This window comes from Pristiophorus japonicus, chromosome 5 (assembly GCF_044704955.1).
Source record: "Pristiophorus japonicus isolate sPriJap1 chromosome 5, sPriJap1.hap1, whole genome shotgun sequence".
NCBI classification, from domain to species: Eukaryota; Metazoa; Chordata; class Chondrichthyes; family Pristiophoridae; genus Pristiophorus; species Pristiophorus japonicus.
The window spans coordinates 137948085-137970618 of record NC_091981.1 but is presented as its reverse complement, the minus strand read 5'-3'; the positions used below and the strand labels follow the sequence as shown (position 1 = coordinate 137970618).

The following is a 22534-nucleotide window of genomic DNA, read 5'->3' as shown; positions in this document are numbered from 1 at the left end:
CCATCCTGAGGTGATGCAGTCAACAGTCAGACTTTCCAGGCCCACACCTGGTCCAGGGCGTCATCGTGGCCAGTCTGTCCTGACGCACTCAGACACAGAGCAGCCCTTAAGCGGCCTTGCTGCAGGCACTGAGGCCACATTGAGGAGGATCAGTAAGCGTGGGAGGGAATTGAGCCAGAGGGGTGGGAAATGCAAGGTGCAAGAGGCATTGAGGAAATGTATCCCCATGGGATCTCTGTACATATGTTCTGCAGTATAATGATCTTTTGTGTTCTTTGAAGGGGCGGATGCTCCATTTGTTTTCTTTGCGGGTGTGGGATTTTTGAGGTTGTTTGTGGGTTGTTAAAAAATAAAATTTTAATTTGACTGTCTCCTTCACCCTCTGGTGTATGACTTATGACTGTGGACTTGTGACGGAGATGTGGCATTATCATGGCATAATGCACTGTCATTATTAGCTGCATCCCTCAGCTCCCTCCATTTAAGCAAACCAATGCCTTATAAGTTACCGCCAAATAGCCCTCGCGCTACCAACATTTGCACGCTGCATCCTCTGTGGCTGCTGCTGGTCCTCCTCATCTTGCTGAACATTCGGGGTGTCGCCAGGCTCCTGTTCCTCCCCCTCCTCCTCCTGAGGTAGGCCTGCAATCGCCACTGGCAAGGCATGGGCCCTCATGATGGCCAAGTTGTGCAGCATGCAGCACACCATAATGAATAGTGAGACCTGGTGCGGGGAGTATTGAAGGCTGCCTCCAGAGTGGTCCAGGCATCGGAATCGCTGCTTCAGCAGCCCTACTGTCTGCTCTATGATGTCGCGGGTGGCAGCCGAGCTCTCATTGTCGTGTTCCTCTGGCTCTGTGGTGGGGTTGCGGAGGGGGCCATTAGCCAGATGGCCAGGCCTTGTCTCCGAGCCTCGGCCTTCCAGTGGTGGCTGAAACAGTCATGGTACAGAGCTCTCCTGGAGAATAAATGCATCATGTGTGCTTCCAGGATACCAAGCATTGACTGCGAGGATGTGCTGCATGTGGTCGCACACCAGCTGCACATTTAGGGGGTGGTATCCCTTTCTGTTCCTGAATACCTCTGCATTCTGGAATGGTGCTCACAACGCCATGTGCGTGCAGTCAATTGCTCCTCGCACCTAGGGAAGCCCACTGTCCTGGCAAACCCACATGCACGCTCATCCTGTTTCTCCCTGGTCATCAGGAAGGTAATGACGTCCATTCTGCTTGTGTAGAGAGCCTGTGTGATGCCGCGGATGCAGCAACGTACTATGAATTGTCAGGTGCTGCATATGTTGCCTGATGCAACCTGGAAGGAGCTGAAGGCATAGAAGGTGAGTGCCACCGTGACCTTCACTGCGACGGGCAGTGCAGTCCTGGTGCCGATGTGAGGCTGCAGTTCTGCCTGCAGGAGATGGCATATCTCTGTAACTATCTCCTTTTGGATGTGCTGCCTTCTGACACACTGCTCCTCGGACAGGTCCAGGTATGAGCGTTACCACTGGTAAAGCCGTGGGGGGGGATAAGGCCTCCTGCCTCGAAGTCTAGGGGCTCTTCTCCTTTGGCCGCCGACATATTCAACAGCCCTTCTCTGTTGATGATGCCTTGCAAGAGCATGTAGAATGAGAGGCTGGCGCCATAGTAATGCACCCATTAAAGTTTTCAAAATGATTTTTTCTCAAGCTGAACTGTTATGTCTGTCTGCCGCTGTAAACTTGGAGGCTCACGCACCGTGCTCCTTTTAAACATTGCACTGACTGTGACCTCTGAGGGAAGAGCTTCCTAATCCCTTTAAGTAGCCACCAGTTAACGACTCTGGATGGCTGTACCGACTGTTTTTTCAGACGTGATTAGTGGCGGTTGCTAAATGTGGCAGCCTCATCTAATTTAACGTGTGGGACGCAAGTGTGGGCATTGCACCAGGACTGACGTCATGATCAGTCTGATAGCAGCCCGGCGCTAGCGTTTGGCGCCCCCAGTGAACCTCAACTGAATTTTCCATTGGGGCGTTAAAAGCTGCAAGCTCGGTTAGTAGGCTATTACGTTCAGTATTGACGCCCCTTCTGGCCGCAAACTGAGGCACTTAGTATCTGTCTTTCATGTGCCTTTGCCTATTCTAATGCTCCTATGAAATTATGCATTGCGGCAGTAGCATGGCTGGTGGCAGGCTACTGATTTTCCACTGGGGGATACTGCAGGATGACCTCGAGCAGCTCTGGGCTGAGAAGGCCCAGCTAGAGACTTCACCACCTCAGCATGGATGGCATCAATCTAGACTGACTGAATGACAGGCAACAGCAAGTGCACTGGTGGAGTGGCAGTGATGGAAGTATGAAAGCTGTCATTCTGAGAGAGGACAGCAGGTTCAAGCTCTGTGGATCCACTGCCACTCTCCCAGAACAGCACCTCAGCAATCCTAGTGATCTGTTGGAGGACAGATTGCTGGATTGCTGTGAGACCCTGTATGTCCATTCTACACTTGTAAACGCAGCCACGATGGCAGCAGTCTGAATTTGAATGCAGAAGTCTGAGCTTCCACTGCAGCACTCAGACGTTGGGTCGCTTCTGCTTGTGATGCAATGGAAGCTACAACATTGCCCATCAGATGCTGCATCTTGGTTGGATCCACAAGTGCACAAGTGATTGCCCATCACTTCCATCATAGAAATCGTGGGCTTGAAGCTCTGCACAAATCCAAGGTTTGAGCCGAACTCCTCTATGATCATTGACAGTGGCAAGAAGCTCTCCAGCAGGCCTGCCATTGCACCAAGCATTTTTGTTTGCATGCCCATCACTCTTCTTCTGAAGGCCACCCCATTGAAGACCTCATCTGGGTCCTCTGCAGTATAACTTGTGTGCGACTCACCCTCTGGGGTGCTGGCATTTGCACTAATCTATCGTGCCCGCTGACTTACCAATTGCAGATCTTGCCTGTATATTACCCTCTAAAGTTTGCACAGTGCCATTTTCTAAACTGGTGCCCGGGAATGGCAGATCGAGTGATGGTGTCTCTTCCTCTCTATCACTCTCCTCCTCTACAGCTTCATGCACAGGCTGGACTGATTGGAGTTCTTGGATATCTGAAAGGAGAAAGGCACAGGGGTTAGGTTGTGGTGAGGAGATGGTGGGGGGTGGGGGGGGGAAGCAGCTTGTAAGTGAGAAGAAATTGTGGGATGAGGGGGAAGTGGGATGCGAGAAGAAGGATTCGATGTGAGCATAATGTCATCGTCAATGCTTTCAGCCGTGCCGATTGCCGTAGCCTCACCGATGGCCCCTCAAATGATATCCAGAACTGTCTCCTCCAGCCGGGTCAGGTTCTGCAGCCATTCCTGCCCCCCATTTGTTAGCTCCTGTTGGTGCTGATCATGCACCACCTTGGCATGCAAGAGAAAGGGAAGTGTGTCAGAGAGTGTGGTGCAATGTGTTTGGGTAATGTGTCTGTCATGGTTGAATATTTGGCATTGTATGCAAGGTGTGAGATGTGGGTTTGAAGCTTGCAACATTGGTAAGTATGTGAGATGAAGCAATGATTGTTAGGTATGAGTTGTCATTGATAGAGATTGTTGGTAAGTGAGTGACGGGGGTATGGTGCTTTGAGCAGTGTGTGACGCTCATGGTGCAGTTAGTGGGATATGGCATTTGAAGATGCATTCATTTAGCTTGACAACTCGTGTGAGGTCATTAAGCTTCTTCCAGCACGGGATCCAGTTTCTGGGGAAAGACAGGTGGCACTGACCACTTCAGCAATCTGCTCCCACTGCCTTTGTACAGTCTCTTTGGAGGGCCTCTTGGCCTCCTGCGGATAGAGGACCTGTCTCCTCCTATCGACCCCCTGCACTAAGGCCTCTAGTGCTGCGTCTGAGAACCGAGGTGCCCTTTGGCCTTTGGAATGTGGTTGCAGAATGTGATGTGATATCAGCATGCCACCCCTGTACACCAGAACAAAGCCTCTTTTAACCATAGTTAACTTTTATGAATTTGCATGCCAAGAGTGCAAATTTATTAAATCTACCCTGACTGATTTAAGTTCTCTTTGTGCCTCATAAATAGCTGCGTAAGAGCCAAATACGCAGTGCAAAAGCAACAATGTAAATTTGCTTACTCTGGTTATTTTGTTCGGAATGAAGACTCACTTCATGGTGTTGGTTTAAGGATCACACATCATTACAATCCAGAAATTCTTGTTTATTAATTGAGCACATAGTGCAGCATATCAAAAATGTCTGAAGTTTTTACAAGATGAGACTTTCAGATGTTGGCAGTGCCATCTACAGACAGGGGCCTTGCCACATGGGTGTTGAGCGTTGCTAGAAGGAAAATTAGGCAGGTTCTGCAAGGAGTGTCCAATCCTCCCCCAAATGATATTTTCTGTGCTCTGTCCAGGTAATGCCCAGGAGGTAAAGACAAAAAAATCCACCTTGAAGAATCCACTTTCAAAATATTGCAAAATCTTATTTTAAAACTCACTTTTGTGCTTTAATCTCATTACTGTATGAACATGTTCCGCTGTTCTAAACTGTTCCTAGCATTTTACCCTTCCTTAGGAAATGACACAGCCCCTTTAAAAACAGCTTTAAAGCAGATGCATTGGAAACAAGATGGTCAACATCTGGATTCCAATCGGCTGTGGCCTCCCGTTGTGCCTGAATGCCATCATATGCCTCAAACCAAGTCTTATACTGAAGCAAATTTAAACATTGAGGAATATATGTGATGAGTCAATTCTTACAGTTCTTCTTCTCAACAGCAGTTGCTGCCACATCACAGGATTCTGAATTGGGATGGATCAGTGAATGCTCTAAATCTCTACACGTCACCATCATTACCCAACATTTCTCTGGGTCTCCCAGCTACAGCTGCCTCATCCGCCTCCTCCCAGATCAACGTATGTAATAATTATGGGTCAAAGGATTACTTAATCTCTCTAATCTGTAACATCGGTTGAAGTACATAATAATCCTATACGACCCACAGCAATGCAGCCAGTCATTATAGTACTGTTACCATACTTTAAACAAAAATTACATCTCTGGTATGAGGCCACATAGTAGTGGGATATATGCCAGTGGTTCCTCAGAGTTTATTTCTTAATCTCATCTGGAAGAATTACCAAGTGGAGGCCAATTGCTTGCCTACAGGGCATGAGAGAGAGTCATTCCTGGGCTGGTGTCATAGTGGATGATCCAAAGAAAACTATCGGAGTCCTGGAAGCAGATTACCCACTCGCTCTTTGAAATGTAGATCTTGTATGACAGAAGGAATCTAGGGAAGGAGATTTTTTTTTTAAACTTATAAAGAAATAGTCTTACCCCATCTGCTACACAAACTATATCTCCAGAGTATTTTGGACAATGAGACTTCTGAAACATGTAAAGTATTGGTCAGATAGTAAAGATGATTTTCCTCTTCACAGCACCTGGAGGATGCTCAGTTCAACAGACGCAGCAAAGGGGAAATAGGGCCAGAGACCTTCACCTCACTGCACCATCCTAAGATTTGGTGTCCCACAGGAACACATCACTAGGCTTGTTCCTGGAATAGGCCCAGTGTCATGATGGTAATGAGGCGGACGGGGATGTTCCTCGCCTCTCAACTCTCTTTTCTCAAGATCTGACCACCAACACCCTCAACACAGCATTGCAGCTTGTGTCTGGACCCAATGGACCAGAGGATCTATGGTGATCCTAGGGCAGCCTGAAGATTGAAATCGAGAAACCCCCCAAAATTTTGCATGTACTTTCCTCAATCTGCCGCAGCCTGAAGGTCCTGATATCAGTTGTCAGGAGCTTGCAGCTGCACTATTGTTTCCTGCCTTGATTTCTGGTGCTATAACAGTCAGGGAGTGGACCTGCACTGGAAATATGTCCAGGCCATTCAAATAGATCAGGACAGGATATTTGAAGATTCCTATCTCTGGCAGATGAAGTGTACTTTAGGTAGGTTGTGGCTGCTGGGCGCCCAGCAAAGAGGTAGGCAGTGGAAATTCACCCTGTTTTCTTTTTCAATATCTTCAGGCTATTTATTTTTCTCTCTTAGTTCAATTCAGAAGTTCCTTGTTCCATAAGAAATAGGAGCAGGAGAAGGCCATTTGGCCCCTCGAGCCTGCTCCGCCATTCAACAACATCATGGCTGATCCGATCTTGGTCTCAACTCTATTTCCCTGCCTGTTCCCCATACCCCTTGACTCCCTTAGCATTCAAAAATCAGTCTATCTCTACCTTAAATATATTCAATGACCCAGCCTCCACAGCTCCCTGGGGTAGAGAATTCCAAAGATTCACGACCCTTTGAGAGAAGAAATTCTTCCTCATTTTCATTTTAAATTGGCGTCCCTTATTCTGACACTATGCCCTCTAATTCTAGATTACCCCACGAAGGGAAACATCTTCTATCATCTACCCTGTCAAGCCCTATCAGAAACTTATACGTTTCAATAAGCTCACATCTCATTCTTCTAAACTCCAATGAGTATAGGCCAATCTGCTCAACTTTTCTTTATAAGACAACCCCTTCATCTCAAGAATCACCCTAGTGGACCTTTTATGAACTGCCTCCAATGCAAATAGATCCCTCCTTAAATAAGGTGACCAAAACTATCTGCAGTACTCCAGGTGTGGTCTCACCAATGCCCTGTACAGTTGTAACAGGACTTCTCTACTTTTATACTCCATCTCCCCCATTCAATTTGCCTTCCTAACTTGCTGTATCTGCATGCTAACATTTTTTGTTTTGTGCACAAGGACCCCTCAGATCCATCTGTACCTCAGCATTTTGTAATCTCTCCCCAGTTAAATAATAATTAGCTTTTTTATTTTTCCTACCAAAGCGGATAATCTCACATTTTTCCACATTATATTCCATCTGCTAAATTTTTGCCCACTCACTTAGTCTATCTATATCCCTTTGTAGATTCTTTGCGTCCTCCTCACAACTTGCGTTCCCACCTGTCTTTGTATCATCAGCAAATACGTCTACGTTACATTCGGTCCCTTCATCCAAATCATTAATATAGATTGTAAATAGTTCAGACCCTAGCACTGATCCCTGTGGCACCCCACTAGTTACAGTTTGCCAACCTGAAAATGACCCATTTATCCCGACTCTCTGTTTTCTGTTAGTTAGCCAAACCTCTATCCAGGTGAATATACTACCTCAAATCCCGTGAGCTCTTACTTTGTGCAGTAACCTTTTATGTGGCAACTTGTGAAACGCCTTCTGGAAATCCAAATACACAACATCTGCTGGTTCGCTTTATCCACCCTGCTCGTACATCCTCAAAGAACTCCGGCAAATTTGTCAAACATGATTTCCCTTTCATAAAACCAGGCTGACTCTGATTTGACTGTATTATGATTTTCTAAATGTCCTGCTATTACTTCCTTAATAATGGACTATAGCATTTTCCGAATGACAGATGTTAGGCTGACTGGTCTATAGTTTCCTGCTTCCTGTCTCCCTTCTTTCTTAAATAGGGGCGGTTTTCCAATCTGCTAGGACCTCTCCAGAATCCAGGGAATTTTGGTAGATTACAACCAATGCATCCACTATCTCTGCAGCCACTTCTTATAAGACCCTAGGATCCAGGCCATCAGGTCCAGGGGACTTGTCCACCTTTAGTCACATTAGTTTGCTTAGTACTTTTTCTCTGGTGATAATGATTGTTTTAAGTTCCCCCTCCCAATAGCCCCTTGATTATCAATTATTGGGATGCCTTTAGTGTCTTCTACCGTGAAGACTGATACATAATATTTGTTCAGAGTCTCTGCCATTTCCCTGTTTCCCATTATTAATTTCCCAGTCTCATCCTCGAAGGAACCAACATTTACTTTAGCTACTTTCTTCCTTTTCTATACCTAGTGAAGCTCTTGCTGTCTGTTTTTATATTTCTTACTAGTTTACTCTGATAAACTATCTTTTCTCTCTTCATTTTTTTTTGTCTTTGCTGGTTTATAAAAATTTCTCAATGCTCTGGCCTTCCACTATTCTGCGCAACATTAGACACTTTTGTTTTCAGTTCGATACCATCCTTTTCTTCCATGTACAATCCTCTTTCTTTAAATGGTGAATAACAAGACCCTTGTAACATGGGAACTGTAAACATTTAGTCTAGGACAATGGCAACAAACATCAACTTCAGAATATGTTTTGAAATTGGCTCAAACATATATGTCAGCACCAGAGGCTACCCGGAGGAGTGGGCCTGATGTAATTGCCAAGATTGTGGCCCGGGAATTCTCAGGCTCTCTGATTAATTAAAAACAGCTTCTTTAACTTAGAAAGAGATTACCAGAAAATTGATTTTTTTTACATGAAGTACTGAATATATGTTTATATCTGTATATAGATATATATATATAAATGTGTGTGTGTGTGTGTGTATATATATATATTTGTATATGTGCGTATATATATATATGTGTGTGTATATATATATATATATATACGTATATGTGTTTGTCCACATAAATAGTTGGCCATTGTCCCTATCCCAAATTGAGGAGACTGGTTAATCCACTGGTGCTTATAATGGTATCTCAGCAGTGGCTGCTCCATCAGCCTTGCAAGGGAAATTAACCCACCATCACTCCGCCAGAGATCCCCCAAGCCCTTGCAAGCCAAAGACAAAAATAAATTGCGACAACCTTCAGCCGAAAGATGCCATGTTGCCTCATGTCATGAGGTAATCAATGCCCTTTGGGAAGGATTGCCTTAGTCTGAATATGGTTTGTAGTCTATCAAAAAGCATCAAAGGGATTCATGCCAACTCTCGGCCTTTTAAGGGTGTAAAGAGTGGAATTCCCAAGGTAGTCCAGGAACCCTCCCCCTCTCCCTCCGCTTGATGTGGGGGGGAGGGGGGTGATATGGTGAAGAGGGATCTAGCAGATATTTCTTTAATTTTACAGATATTATTACACTGGCAAGGAAAAACATGCAAGATATACATTGCAAGTTAAATATTAATTTAAAAATAAAAATTTGTTATAGGCCTCAACAACAAACCAAAATTCTGACAGACATACCATTCAGGGAATGAATCAGGGAACAGCCCTTACTGGACAGTTCAGAGGAAGCACTCCTTTATCTGCTTACTTGCCGCCTGCTCCTTTTGATGGGAAGGTTAACAGCACCCATCATGCCCTGCTACAGCACGTACTTCTGATGGAACAGGCTCGAAAACAGAGTCCCCTCACAACTGGTGAGTTGAATTTGTAACTGAAACTTTTGGATTCGTACTGAAAGTTTGTACTTTGCTGAAATGCTTTATGTTTACCTGAAAATTAATTTTACACCAGGACTTCGATGTAAAAGAAATAAATGGGAATTATATATTTGGTTCAGAATTATTAACATGTTTTCAAATTGTCATGGAGTGAGATTCTACCTTGTGCAATGCTTAATGGAATGGTAAACCCTAGCTTTAGCATTTTGTTATATAGAGTGCGCAGAGAACATCTTCCCTCCCCGTTTCTGAGTTAATTTATGGAATACATCTTTTAATAAATGAGTTTGACGGTTGGGCATTCTCAATTGCATACAATGAGCTTGTGGTTATTTTGGATTGTCAAATACTGCACAGCCTCATAACTTATAAGATTTATTTTCAAAGTATCACAAGCTCCCCCAATGAGTTAGTAGAAAATTCAATAGCTAAGAAATTCAATCACGCTGCATCCATTGTACAAGTGTAAATTGGGTGCCTAAGGTTTCAATATGGTGGGCGGAGTATGCGTACTCATTCTGCGTCAAAAGTGTGCTGTCTGCCATATTGGATTGGGCTCCTTGGTAGGCGTTGAGGGTGCGTGCCAGAAGCATTTAAAATACTCGTAATATTGAAATAAGTGCCCTGCATTTGCTGTAGGACCCTTTTGCAAAATTGGTCTGCTCCAACACCTGACTTGCCACATGATAAACACACCCAGTAAATTGTGGCACGAACAGGCAGCAAGAAACCTGTAGGAGCGTTATTTAAAGCCCTCATCCGCTCCATATAGGTTCGCTGCTGGTTTGTCCTCGTAAGCCCCCGGTCAACTTTCAGGCCTTTTTTGGCTATTTCCTGTGTTCTATAGTTGAATTCTGATTTCTGGAAGCAACTCTGTGCTGGTGCTGGACTGCTTTGCAAACAGTTATATTGTCGTCAGGGGTGGTCTGTAGGTCTGCCTTTGAGGCTGGAGGAGGAGGGGGAGCAGCCAAGAAAACTGGAGAGAGCAGGAGCAGTTGGGAGAAAAGGGAAGAGGAGGCCATTGTGCAGGAGGCTACTGGGTGGCAAAGGGTACCCCCCCAGACCTGTTAGATATCTGGGCAGAGCTGTAGAGCATTCCTACGCCAAGAACCATGCCACCGTCAGAAACATCATTGAGCAGAATGTCTGCCTGCTCAAACAATGCTTCCACTGCTTGGACCATTCGGGAGGATCCCTGCAGCACAGCTCTGACAGAGTTGTGGTTATCTGCTGCATGCTGCATAACTCTGTGATACTGAGGGATCAGCCCTTACCACCACCTACGCAACAAGAAAATGGAGGAGGAGGAGGGGGAAGAAGAAGCACAGCACAAAGAGGAGGAAGGGCAGGAGCAGCATCGACCACCAGTGCCTGAGCTACAGAGCTCTCAGAGAGTAACACATCCAAGAGCGCTTCATGTGACCCACCCATCTTATCTGCATATATCAACAGACCCACAATCCTTATCACCACACTTTACTACCACCATCCAATTGCCTTCCTTCAATCCAGACTTATGGATGTTGCCCTCACTTCGCTACAAATATTAGCAGTAAAACCAAAACCAGGAAAAAAGAATGGCTCCAACAGATCTACTCCGTATGTGTTTAATAGTTAACAGGAATAATTAAAAATCGCCCTTCTGCAACCGTTCAGTGCCTGTATTGTATGCTTGTTTACCTATCCTAGTGCTCCTATGAAGTATATCCACAGTAACTACAGCTTGGGAGCTGAAAAGCTGCTGACCTTCCATTGAGGACAATTCAGATGGCCATGATGGGCGACCTGAAGGGCCCAGCTGCAGACTACAGCATCCCAGCATGGGCCAGCGCAGGGGCAATCTCGCCCAGCTTGCTGAAAATGAAAATGATACAGTAGTGAGTGCCCTTATAAGGTTGGAATCAAAATGCATTGATGAAAGAAAGAAGTGCATTTTATGAGCATTGGTAGCTCTCAATAAAAACAGTTTCCTACCCATCTCTGAAAAAAGGAGAGTCACAGGCATTCAACACTTGTGTTAAAATGTAGGACGCGTTTATTTGTACTGCCAAAATGGCCAACATGCTCCACCCTTTGTTTCTGATTGGTCCCCTTGGAGGGTAAGCCACATCCTGAAGTTTCACAGGAATGTTTCACTGGAACCGCCCATCCCAAGGTCTCACTGACTTTGCAAATTGTAACTCAATCCACTTTGACTTCCTGAAGCGACAGAGGACAGAGCTCCTCAGAAGACAGCAAGGGCCAGCCAAAGTGCCTTACCCCAGTCCAAGTACATCCTTCCCTCAGCCAAAGTGACTTACCCCAGTCTAAGTGCATGCCTCCTCCAGCAGAAGTGCCTTACCCCAGTCCAAATACATGCCTCCTCCAGCAGAAGTGCCTTGCCCCAGTCCAAGTACATCCCTCCCCCAGCCAAAGTGCCTTACCCCAGTCCAAGAGCATCCCTCCCCCAGTAAAGTGCCTTACCCCAGTCCAAGTATATCCCTTCCCCAGCCAAAGTACCTTACCCCAGTCAAAGTGCATGCCTCCCCCAGCCGAAGTGCCTTACCCCTGTGCAAGTACATCCTTCCGCTGCCCCCCCCCCCCTTGATGGGGCATTGTGTACAGATTAACACATTTATTGGGTATGAAGTGAATAGTGACAGTGTCGTGACTTCTGGATATCATCCACTCCAATGATGTCACTTGTAGGGGGTTGGAAGAACATGATCCGTCTTCCATGAGTTCCCTCTCTCCCCTCAGACCCCGCCCCTCCAATCCATGTCTCTCTCTCTCTCTCCCCCCCCCCAGCCTCTCTCTCCCCCCCAGCCTCTCTCCCTCTCTACCCCGCCAGCCTCTCTCTCTCTTTCTCCCTGCAGCCTCTTTCTCGCCATTGGGCCCAGGCCCGTCGCCATCGGGCCCCCTCTCGCCGCCATTGCCCCCCCCCCCCATCGTCACCATCGGCCCCCCTTCGCCACTATCGGGCCCCCTCTCGCCGCCATTGCCCCCCCCCATCGTCACCATCGGCCCCCCTTCGCCACTATCGGGCCCCCTCTCGCCGCTATCCGGCCCCCCCCTCACCGCCATCTTGCCCAGGACCGCCACCATCGGGCCCAGGACCGCTGGGGGGAGAGAGTTGGAGCCTAAGGTCCTGCTTCTCGGCACCACGTGGATGGAATGATTCGGCTGGGAGTGGGGAGGATCTTGGCAGGGGGTGGGGCTTGTTGCCTGTCAGTCAAAAAAGTGCAGTGCAAGCAGTGGGGAGTGCAGCTGACAGATGCCTATCTGTCAAAAAAAATGCAGTACAAATAGTTACATCGTAAAATGTAACCTACACCTGACTGAAGGTCCAATGGTTTGTCCCAATATCACAGGAGCTGCAACAGACACCTCATTCTTCAGCTTAACAATTTGCAATTTCCACAGCTTACTCAACTGCTCACCTAATGAGAATGACATGAACCTCAAGAGTTCACAGGATAAATCTTCTGCTCTCGGTCCTTACGTGACTGGAACAAATTTCAACGAGTGTTATGAACTGCAGTTTACACAATGGTCACGCAATCTTTCAAGTTCAACCTAATTAAATATTCATGTAGAACTCTCGGCCTAGGTAGGGCCTGGTTCTGGGAATACACTTAATACAGGATGCGATTTCCTGTGCAACTCTAGCTCTTAAAGGGATGCTGCTGCTGTTTAAAGGGAGGCGATTTTCTGCAGTCCAGCAACAAAATCTGTCCCTACAAATCACGGTGTTTCATTCAGTGACATAAAAAATAGTTGGAGGAGAAGTGGTCCATCCTTGGATACAGCAGTGGAGGAGCTGCTATATAAGTACAGAAAAGAAGGTGGCTTGTTTGGGCAGAAGGTCGGAACCCTCCAAATGGAAGAATGTCGCAGATTGCATGGGAGGATGTAATGGAAAGGGTGAAAGCAGTGTGCACAATTCACAGGAATTTGGAACAGATGAGGGAAAAGTTTGGCAAATAGCCAAGGTAAAACTAGTGTTTGTCTGCACCGTGTATGTGAGCAAAGTATAAATGCCATAACGAGTTTCCCATCAACCTGTTACAACTGTCACAGAATCTCATGCATGGCTAAATTGTTGTAGCACAAATTTGTAACTGTCATTGAATTCTGGAACTATTTCCTTGTAGGACAAGGCATCCCATAACAAGAATTGTGCCGGCAACTTTAGGAGCTTAAGCAAATTTAAGGAGATAACTATAAGATCTGAGGCCAGAGACCATAGAGAAAATGGGCATGAGTGAAACTAATGGCCTCCCCCTAGCTTTTTTCCTAACTTTTTCCTATTATTGGGCTCAATTTTCCCCAAGCCCATTTTCTGGCGTATTGCCAGAGTTGCGCTGCTTAATTAGGTAAATAAATGCGGCAGAAAAAAATCTCTGGTTTCCCCGATGTTTGGCCTCTAATCTGCAGCTGCGCAGCGTGGCCAGTCACCTCGGGGGCTGGAGCCTGCGGTCTGCACTGCAAAAAGGAGCTGGGCCTTCTGCGCATGTATGGGGGAGAAAACTGACGTTCTTGACGTTGCTGAAATGGCCACGCTTGCGCAGTAGAGCTCCGAGTGAGGTGCCTTCCTGGTCAGCTGTGGTGAGTAGCCTCCCCCGCCGAGCCTCTCCGATGCCTTCTTGCCGCTCTGTGGCCCCCGATTTCATGCCAGCCAGCTTGCTCCCTTCACCCTGAGCCTCTCTGGTGCCTTCCCGCAGCTCTGTGGCCCCCGATTCTGTGCCGGCCAGTTCGCTCCCTTTACCCTGAGCCTCTCCGGTGCCTTCCCGCCACTCTGTGGCTCCCAATTTTGTGCTGGTCCAGGTCCGCTCTGCTTCCCGCCCCTGGCCCAGGCCGAATGGCCTCTGATGTACTTACCTGCACCGATTTCTTTAACTCTCCACAAGGGTTTTCTTGAGAGGCCACATACGCTGGCCTAAGTAGAAATGGAGTAACTATCAGTTGGCCAAAGTTGCCTAAATGGCCAGAAGTGGCATAGGTGGCTGGTAACGCCTGCTTTTGAGGAAAAAATAACTTACCTAATAAAAACGTAACTGACTGAGTTATGCTGGTGCAATTTGATTGGAGAAACTGGAGATTTTTAAGATAGGACAGAAAAAGCAGCCTACTCCAAAAAAAATGGCGCAAATACTGGGGAAAATTGAGCCCAATATTTTTTCTAACTGGACTCAGTCGTTCATTCACTCACTTACACACCAGGCATGCACTGCGATACAACAGCATGACACACAATATATTGTCATTAAACATTTTTTAAGGAGTTAAACTGTAGCCAGAATATGTTTCTCTTCTGTTTCTATAGGCATCCCTCAAGGACCAACTATAGGTCTCAGTATTGCAGATAAAGTCAGCACCTCACAACACCATACCTGTATAGATAGGATCAGAAGGATCTAATTCCCTTAGCAGATGGGTCAACAACCAGGGGGCATAGATTTAAAGTAATTGGTAGGAGGTTTAGAGGGGATTTGAGGGGAAATATCTTCACCCAAAGGGTAGTGGGGATCTGGAACTCACTGCCTGCAAAGGTGGTAGAGGCAGAAACCCTCACCACATTTAAAAAGTACTTGGATGTGCATTTGAATTGCCGTAACCTACAGGGCTACTGACCAGGAGCTGGAAAATGGGATTAGACTGGTTAGCTCTTTGTCGCCGGCGTGGACACGATGGGCCAAAATGGCCTCCTTCCGTGCTGTAAATTTCTATGATTCAATGAAAGCCTGTTCTTGCAGGGTTCAAATTACAGACTTAGTTAAACATCCTGTCAATCAATGATTGACATTTGAATCTTCCTGGCTGTAAGTTGCTTTCCAGCTCTGCTTGCTCATATATTAAGTGTATAAAATTACATCTCAATAAGATCTCCCCTCAGCCTCCTCTGTTCCAAAGAAAACAAACCCAGCCTATCCAATCTTTCTTCATAACTAAAGTTCTCCAGTCCAGGCAACATCCTTGTAAATCTCCTCTGTACCCTCTTTAATGCAATCACATCTTTCCTGTAATGTGGTGACCAGAACTGCAAGCAGTACTCCAGCTGTGGCCTAACTAGTGTTGTATATAGTTCAAGCATAACCTCCCTGCTCTTATATTCTATGCCTCAGCTAATAAAGGCAAGTATTCCATATGCCTTCTTAACCACCTTATCTGTCTGGCCTGGTACCGACATGGATTTGTGGACATGCACTCCAAGGTGCCTTTGTTTCTCTACACTTCTTAGTGTCCTACCATTTAATGTGTATTACCTTGCCTAGTTAGCCCTCCCCAAATGCATTACCTCACACTTCTCCGGATTGAATTCCATTTGCCACTGTTCTGCCCACCTGACCAGTTCATTGCTATCTTCCTGCAGTCTACAGCTTTCTTCTACAGCCAATTTTATCATCTGCAAACTTCTTAATCATACCCCTTACATTCAAGTCTAAATCATTAATATATACCACAAAAAGCAAGAGACCTAGTAGCAAGCTATGCGGAACTCCACTGGATACAGCCTTCCAGTCACAAAAACACCCATCAGCCATTATCCTTTGCTTCCTGCCACTGAGCCAATTTTGGATCCAACTTGCCACTTTGCCCTGGATCCCATGGGCTTTTACTTTCATGACCAGTCTTCCATGTGGGACATTATCAAAAGCCTTGCTAAAATCCATATATACTACATAGTACGCACTGCCCTCATCGATCAACTATGACTTCCCCTGATTCTGACTGCAGGGGACCTACGTTTGTCTTTACTAACCGTTTTCTCTTTACATATCTATAGAAGCTTTTGCAGTCCATCTTAATATTCCCTGCAAGCTTCTTCTCGTACTCTATTTTCCCTGTCCTAATCAAACCCTTCGTCCTCCTCTGCTGAGTTCTAAATTTCTCCCAGTCTCCGGGTTTGCTGCTATTTCTGGCCAATTTGTATGCCACTTCCTTGGCTTTAATACTATCCCTGATTTCCCTTGATAGCCACGGTTGAGCCACCTTCCCTTTTTTATTTTTACACCAGACAGGGATGTACAATTGTTGTAGTTCATCCATGCGGTCTCTAAATGTCTGCCATTGCCCATCCACTGTCAACCCCTTAAGCATCATTCGCCAATCTATCCTAGCCAATTCACGCCTCATACCTTCAAAGTTACCCTTCTTTAAGTTCTGGACCATGGTCTCTGAATTAACTGTTTCATTCTCCATCCTAATGTAGAATTCCACCATATTATGGTCACTCTTCCCCAGGAGGCCTCGCACAACGAGATTGCTAATTAGTCCTCTCTCATTACACAACACCCCCCTAGTTGGTTCCTCGACATATTGGTCTAAAAAACCATCCCTTATGCACTCCAGGAAATCCACCTCCACCGTATTGTTTCCAGTTTGGTTAGCCCAATCTATATGCATATTAAAGTCACCCATGATAACTGCTGCACCTTTATTGCATGCACCCCTAATTTCCTGTGTGATGCCCTCCCCAACATCACTACTACTGTTTGGAGGTCAGTACACAACTCCCACTAGCGTTTTCTGCCCCTTGGTATCCCGTAACTCCACCCATACCGATTCCACATCATCCAAGCTAATGTCTTTCCTTACAATTGTTTTAATTTCCTCTTTAACAAGCAATGCCACCCCACCTCCTTTTCCTTTCTGTCTATCCTTCCTAAATGCTGAATAGCCTTGGATGTTGAGTTCCCAGCCTTGGTCACCCTGGAGCCATGTCTCCGTGATGCCAACCACATCATAGCCATTAACTGCTATCTGCAGTTAATTTGTTCACCTTATTCCGAATACCCCTCGCATTGAGACACAGAGCCTTCAGGCTTGCCTTTTTAACACATTTAGACCCTTTAGAATTTTGCTGCAAAGTGGCCCTTTTTGTTTTTTGCCTTGGGTTTCTCGGACCTCCACTTTTACTCATCTCCTTTCTGTCTTTTGCTTCTGTCTCCAATTTGTTTCCCTCTGTCTCCCTGCATTGGTTCCAATCCCCCTGCTTAACTCCTCCCCAACAGCACTAGCAACCACTCCTCCTAGGACATTGGTTCCGGTCCTGTCTAGGTGCAGACCGTCCGGTTTGTACTGGTCCCATCTCCCCCAGAACCAGTTCCAATGCCCCAGGAATTTGAATCCCTCCCTGCTGCACCACTGCTCAAGCCACGTATTCATCTGAGCTATCCTGCAATTCCTACTCTGACTAGCACGTGGCACTGGTAGCAATCCCGAGATTACTACTTTTGAGGTCCTACTTTTTAATTTAGCTCCTAGCTCCTTAAATTCATCTCGTAGGACCTCATCCCGTTTTTTCCTATATTGTTGGTACCAATGTGCACCACGGCAACTGGCTGTTCACCCTCCCTTTTCAGAATGTCCTGCACCCGCTCCGAGACATCCATGACCCTTGCACCAGGGAGGCAACATACCATCCTGGAGTCTCGGTTGCGGAAGCAGAATTGCCTATCTATTCCCCTTACAATTGAATCCCCAATCACTATCGCTCTCCCACTCTTTTTCCTGTCCTCCTGCGCAGCAGAGCCAGCCATGGTGCAATGAACTTGGCTGCTGCTGCTCCTCCCTGATGAGTCATCCCCCTCAACAGTATTCAAAGCGGTGTATCTGTTTTGCAGGGGGTTGACTGCAGGGGATCCCCCTGCACTACCTTCCTTGCACTGCTCTTCCTGTTGGTCTTCCATTCCCTCTCTGGCTGTGGACCCTTTACCTGCGGTAAGACCAACTCACTAAACATGCTATTCACGTCATTCTCAGCATCGTGGATGCTCCAGACTGAATCCACCTTCAGCTCCAGTTCCGCAACGCGGTCCGTCAGGAGCTGGAGGCGGATACACTTCCCGCACACGTAGTCATCAGGGACACCGGAGGCGTCCCTGATTTGCCACATAGTACAGGAGGAGCATAACACGTGTCCGAGCTCTCCTGCCATGACTTAACCCTTTAGATTAACTTAAATTGGCAACAACAGTGTTAAAAGTTACTCACTGATACAGAACAGAAAAAAGAAAAAACTACTTATCGATCACTTACCCCCTTGGCTGTGATGTCACTTTTCTATTTCTTTCTACTTCTTTTTTGCCTTCTCCCTGTAGCTGCACAAGCCACGCCTCTTCACGCACCTCCTCAACGCTGCTCCCGACTCAGCGACGCACCATCCGACCTCGCTGCTTTTTATAGGCCTTTCCACATACCTCCTCAACGCTGCTCCCGACTCAGCGACGCACCATCCGACCTCGCTGCTTCTTATAGGCCTTTCCACATACCTCCTCGATGCTGCTCCAGACTCAGCGATGCACTGCCCGACCTCACAGCCTTTATAGGCCTTTCCACATACCTCCTCGATGCTGCTCCAGACTCAGCGATGCACTGCCCGACCTCACAGCCTTTATAGGCCTCTCCACGCACCTCCTCGATGCTGCTCCCGACTCAGCGATGCACTGCCCGACCTCGCAGCCTTTATAGGCCTCTCCACGCACCTCCTCGACGCTGCTCCCACTGTGCTCTGGTCAGTTTGCTCATCCTCCCTGCAGTCCTTGCTCTCATCCATATAGGGAGCAAAAACCTTGTACATGTTAGACAACTGCAAGGGCTGAGGCTCCTCCATTACTACACCCTGGGTCTCCATACCTGCCTCACTCGTAGTCACACCCTGTCCCTGGACCATGGACCAAATGTGAATTATTTAACTTAAGGGATGTGACTCTCTGCTGGAACACAGCGTCCAGGTAACTCTCCCCCTCCCTGATATGTCGCAGTGTTTGAAGCTCGGACTCCAATTCATCAACATGGAGCTGAAGTTCCTCGCGTAGCTAACACTTACTGCAGATGTGTTCGACGTGGATCTCAATGGTGTCCACCAGCTCCACATGCTGCAGCAGTAACACACTACCTGCCCTGCCATCTCGAATGTATTTTTTTTAATTAATTAAGTTTTCAAGTTTTGAATGCTGAGTTTTTAATCTTGGCTCTTAAATTAAACCAATGTCCAAGAAAAAGAGAGAAATACTGACCACAATCGCTTCCCTGCTTTCCTGTGACATCACACTTTGATTTATTTTTACTTCTTACCCTCCCAGGTTGGTTGGCGTACCCAGCTAACCCATCTTGTAGTTCCCGCTGGGCTGCTGGTCACTTGCTGCATGGAGGAGATCATGACCAAACTCTACAATTCTTTGGTCAGACCTCACCTTGAGTATTGTATACATTCAGGTCACTGAGAAATAAATGAGGTATTCAAGGCAATGCAGACAACAGCCACAAGACTGATCCCAAGTATAAATATTCTTTATGATGGAAGACTAGAAAAATTTGGGTTCTATAGCCAAGAAGGAAGATGCTTGATAGATAGAAAGATACAAGATAGCAAAGCATATGGAAAATGTAAATCCGGAATATTACTTTAAAGAATATTGTAAGGGTAGGAGAAGAGGACATAGATTCAAACTAGTAAAAGGTCAATTCTTCTTCACTCGAAGAGTGATCAACACATGCAATTGACTTCCAAATAGGGTAGTGGCAGTGAAAACTGTTAGATGTCACAATGGGAGTGGGGATATGTAGGGTATTTCTGGATAGATGAACTAAGATGGGCAGAATGGACTTCCTTATCTATAACTATCTTATGATCTTGTGAATGAAACTCTTTTATGTTCGTCAAAGTAATGAAATTCAGTGCATGGATGTGGATAGACAGTGTTACAGATTTCGGGTCTGCCTTGGAAATCCTCTCGGGTTCAGCCACACTGGTCTCCACTTTAAGCAAGGCCCATGCCTATCAAGTTCTGGAGTTCACTCTGTCCAATATCTACTTATAAGCTAGTAGAACCTGAGGATGTAACAACAAGACCCTCTTGTGATCTGAATTGGATATTGTGTTCTTTGTATGTGCCAGTTGTTTTTTTTTATCTCATCATACTCCTGTGAAGCACCTTGGGACATTTCACTACGTTAAAGGTGCTTTATAAATACAAGTTGTTGTAGTAGTAAAACCCGTCACAACTCAAACTTAACTTCAGTTCCCTCCTCATAAAGACGAGTATTTAAATCACACTGGCCTGTCCAAATTAGGGGACTAAATATACTTACTTTTGGTCAGTCTTAGCCTTGATTCAGACTAAGATATATAATAGAAATAAAAGGAGAAAATGTTGGAAATACTCAGTTGTTCAGCCAGCATCTATGGAAAGCAGAAAGTAGGGTCAACATTTCAGGTCGATAACTTTTTTTGTTTTTTGTTAGGATGTATGTTGGGCCTGGTTGATTTTATTCTTAAAGTAACTTGCCTAGCCTACATGCCTCTCTCTCAGCCTCACCATATGATCTCCAATATATGGGCCTTTGTACTCTTTTTCCCTGACTCCCAGCTATAAGAGCTCCCAATCAAACCTGCTACCACATCCTCTCCTTTGAAAATAGCTTCATGCAAAACTCAACAAGAAGGGATAGCCCAACTCCCTAAATTTAAAATTTTCATTGGGAACTTCTGAGATAACAGTTACCCTCTTCTCCCTGATTGTCAGGGGAAACAATTTCAATGGTTGTTCTTTAACAAACTAATCCTCTCTTTGTCCTAGCAGCTGCAGCATGTGGTTGTAAGATGGGTTTTCACCTTGAGTGAACTCACTTTCATTTAAAAGCAACATTTCAACATAAATCATATCCAAATCCTTTCCATGACAAAATGGCTGAAAGCCCAAAACACGACAGCCAAAAACATACCATCAATAATGCTCTGTGCTTAAGGAAAACCTGCCGCACTGAAAACATGCTGCTGCTGGCATTCCACTGGTGAACTGTATCTATTAGTTGCTGTAAGCATTGGTGCAATGCTGATTGGCCTATTTGGCGTATCTCCTCTGAGGTAGTTTGGACTGATCTGGAGCAATTATAATTCCACGGCTTTGGTCACCTTCACAGTCACTAACAAAGCTGTCCGTGTCAAGGATCTTATCTGAGGGCCAGGCTGATGAATATGGCATATAATTGTTGCTGCCTCCCTGATGAAGGCAGATTTCCTCAGAGGTACCTTGGTAACTCTGCCTGGGTTTGTAGACACTGGTGTTTAGGTAAGTGTAACCTATTTCAGCCATAAATGTCATGTCTCTCATCTCTCCTCAGCTTATTATCTTCCTTCTCTAGAACAAGCAGTGAAGTGAGAGGAGCACTCAAAGGATTTCTGATTGAATTGAATTTTGGTTACAGCAACTAAAATTGCAACTCCAAGAAATCTAACAGTTGGAAAATACAGAAAAACTAAAGCAGAAAGCTGCAATCCAAGTAGCAAAGCAATCTCAAAGCATAGAATTTTTCCTCCTAAGCAGTGCTCATGTTATTTGTTCAGTCATTACACAGCTTAGTCTCAACAAGGAACCCACACCACAAGATAATTTGAATGCATGATAATTTTGAGGCTTTAATTGAAGGTGAGAACCCGACTGTGCTGAAATATGGCCCGGTCAAAAAATTATATTTATGCATTGAGCAGGGGGGAGCACAAGGCCTTGTCCGATTTCCTCCCAGCATGTGGATCTGGAAATCAGCCCTCAAATCTTTGACCTGTCATTTTAGTGGAACACTTCAATCATGAGGCGGAAGTCTCAGGATCTCTGCAGTACATTTATACCCTTCCGCTATAAACACATTGCTCAAATCAAAGCTATGGTGGTATTGAGTATTTTTAGAACAGCTTTAGGCACTCAGGCCTGTGCTTGGTTTTATCCAGACTCAACTTTTTTAAGTGATTACTGTCATTAAAAATATCTGAAACTAACCGAAAAAAACTGGGTCTATAAATATCAGTTCAAACAAAGATTTGACATCAGTTTTTAATTTTTGTTTTGGCATCAGTGGATATAGGATCAAAGTATTATTTTCTTTAAAGTAGACGTCAGAAGAAATGAATAGAAACATTTTTATATGCACACTGTCAATCAGTAATATGCAATGCACTTCTTTCATGGAACAGTTGCCAAAAGTATTTAATATGGTAATAATCTTGTAGCAGCCATGGAATTCACTAATCAGATACAGTATACCTCTGCTGTTGGGTGGATTGCAATGTCTTTCTTCCTAGTACTATCATAGGCATCGTGCTGCCATCCTGCCAATCTTTCAACTAGGGGACATTATCCATTTTCAAAGCAGCAAACCCTGTCTCTAGACATTGGATGCAAATCAATTCTTCAGGATTCAAATGATAGTGCAGGACAATTGGATTTATTTCCTGAATTTTGCTGTGAAAATAACAGCGAGGCTAACAACGTTCACCGCTATTTATGTGGAAATCGGACAGCAACTTCTGGCGACTGTACATCCGTAATTA

At 45.5% G+C, this 22534-nt stretch overlaps 1 protein-coding gene across 1 annotated transcript in view; it reads left to right on the top strand.

Moving 5' to 3' along the window:
• The window catches only part of LOC139264466 (histone deacetylase 9-like), a 1015340-nt gene that overhangs the window by 458192 nt on the left and 534614 nt on the right, over nt 1–22534 (top strand). The window contains exons 9-10 of the mRNA XM_070880994.1: nt 4750–4887; nt 8988–9198. Of these exons, the coding sequence (XP_070737095.1) occupies nt 4750–4887; nt 8988–9198 (349 nt within the window). The remainder of the gene's footprint in view (nt 1–4749; nt 4888–8987; nt 9199–22534) is intronic.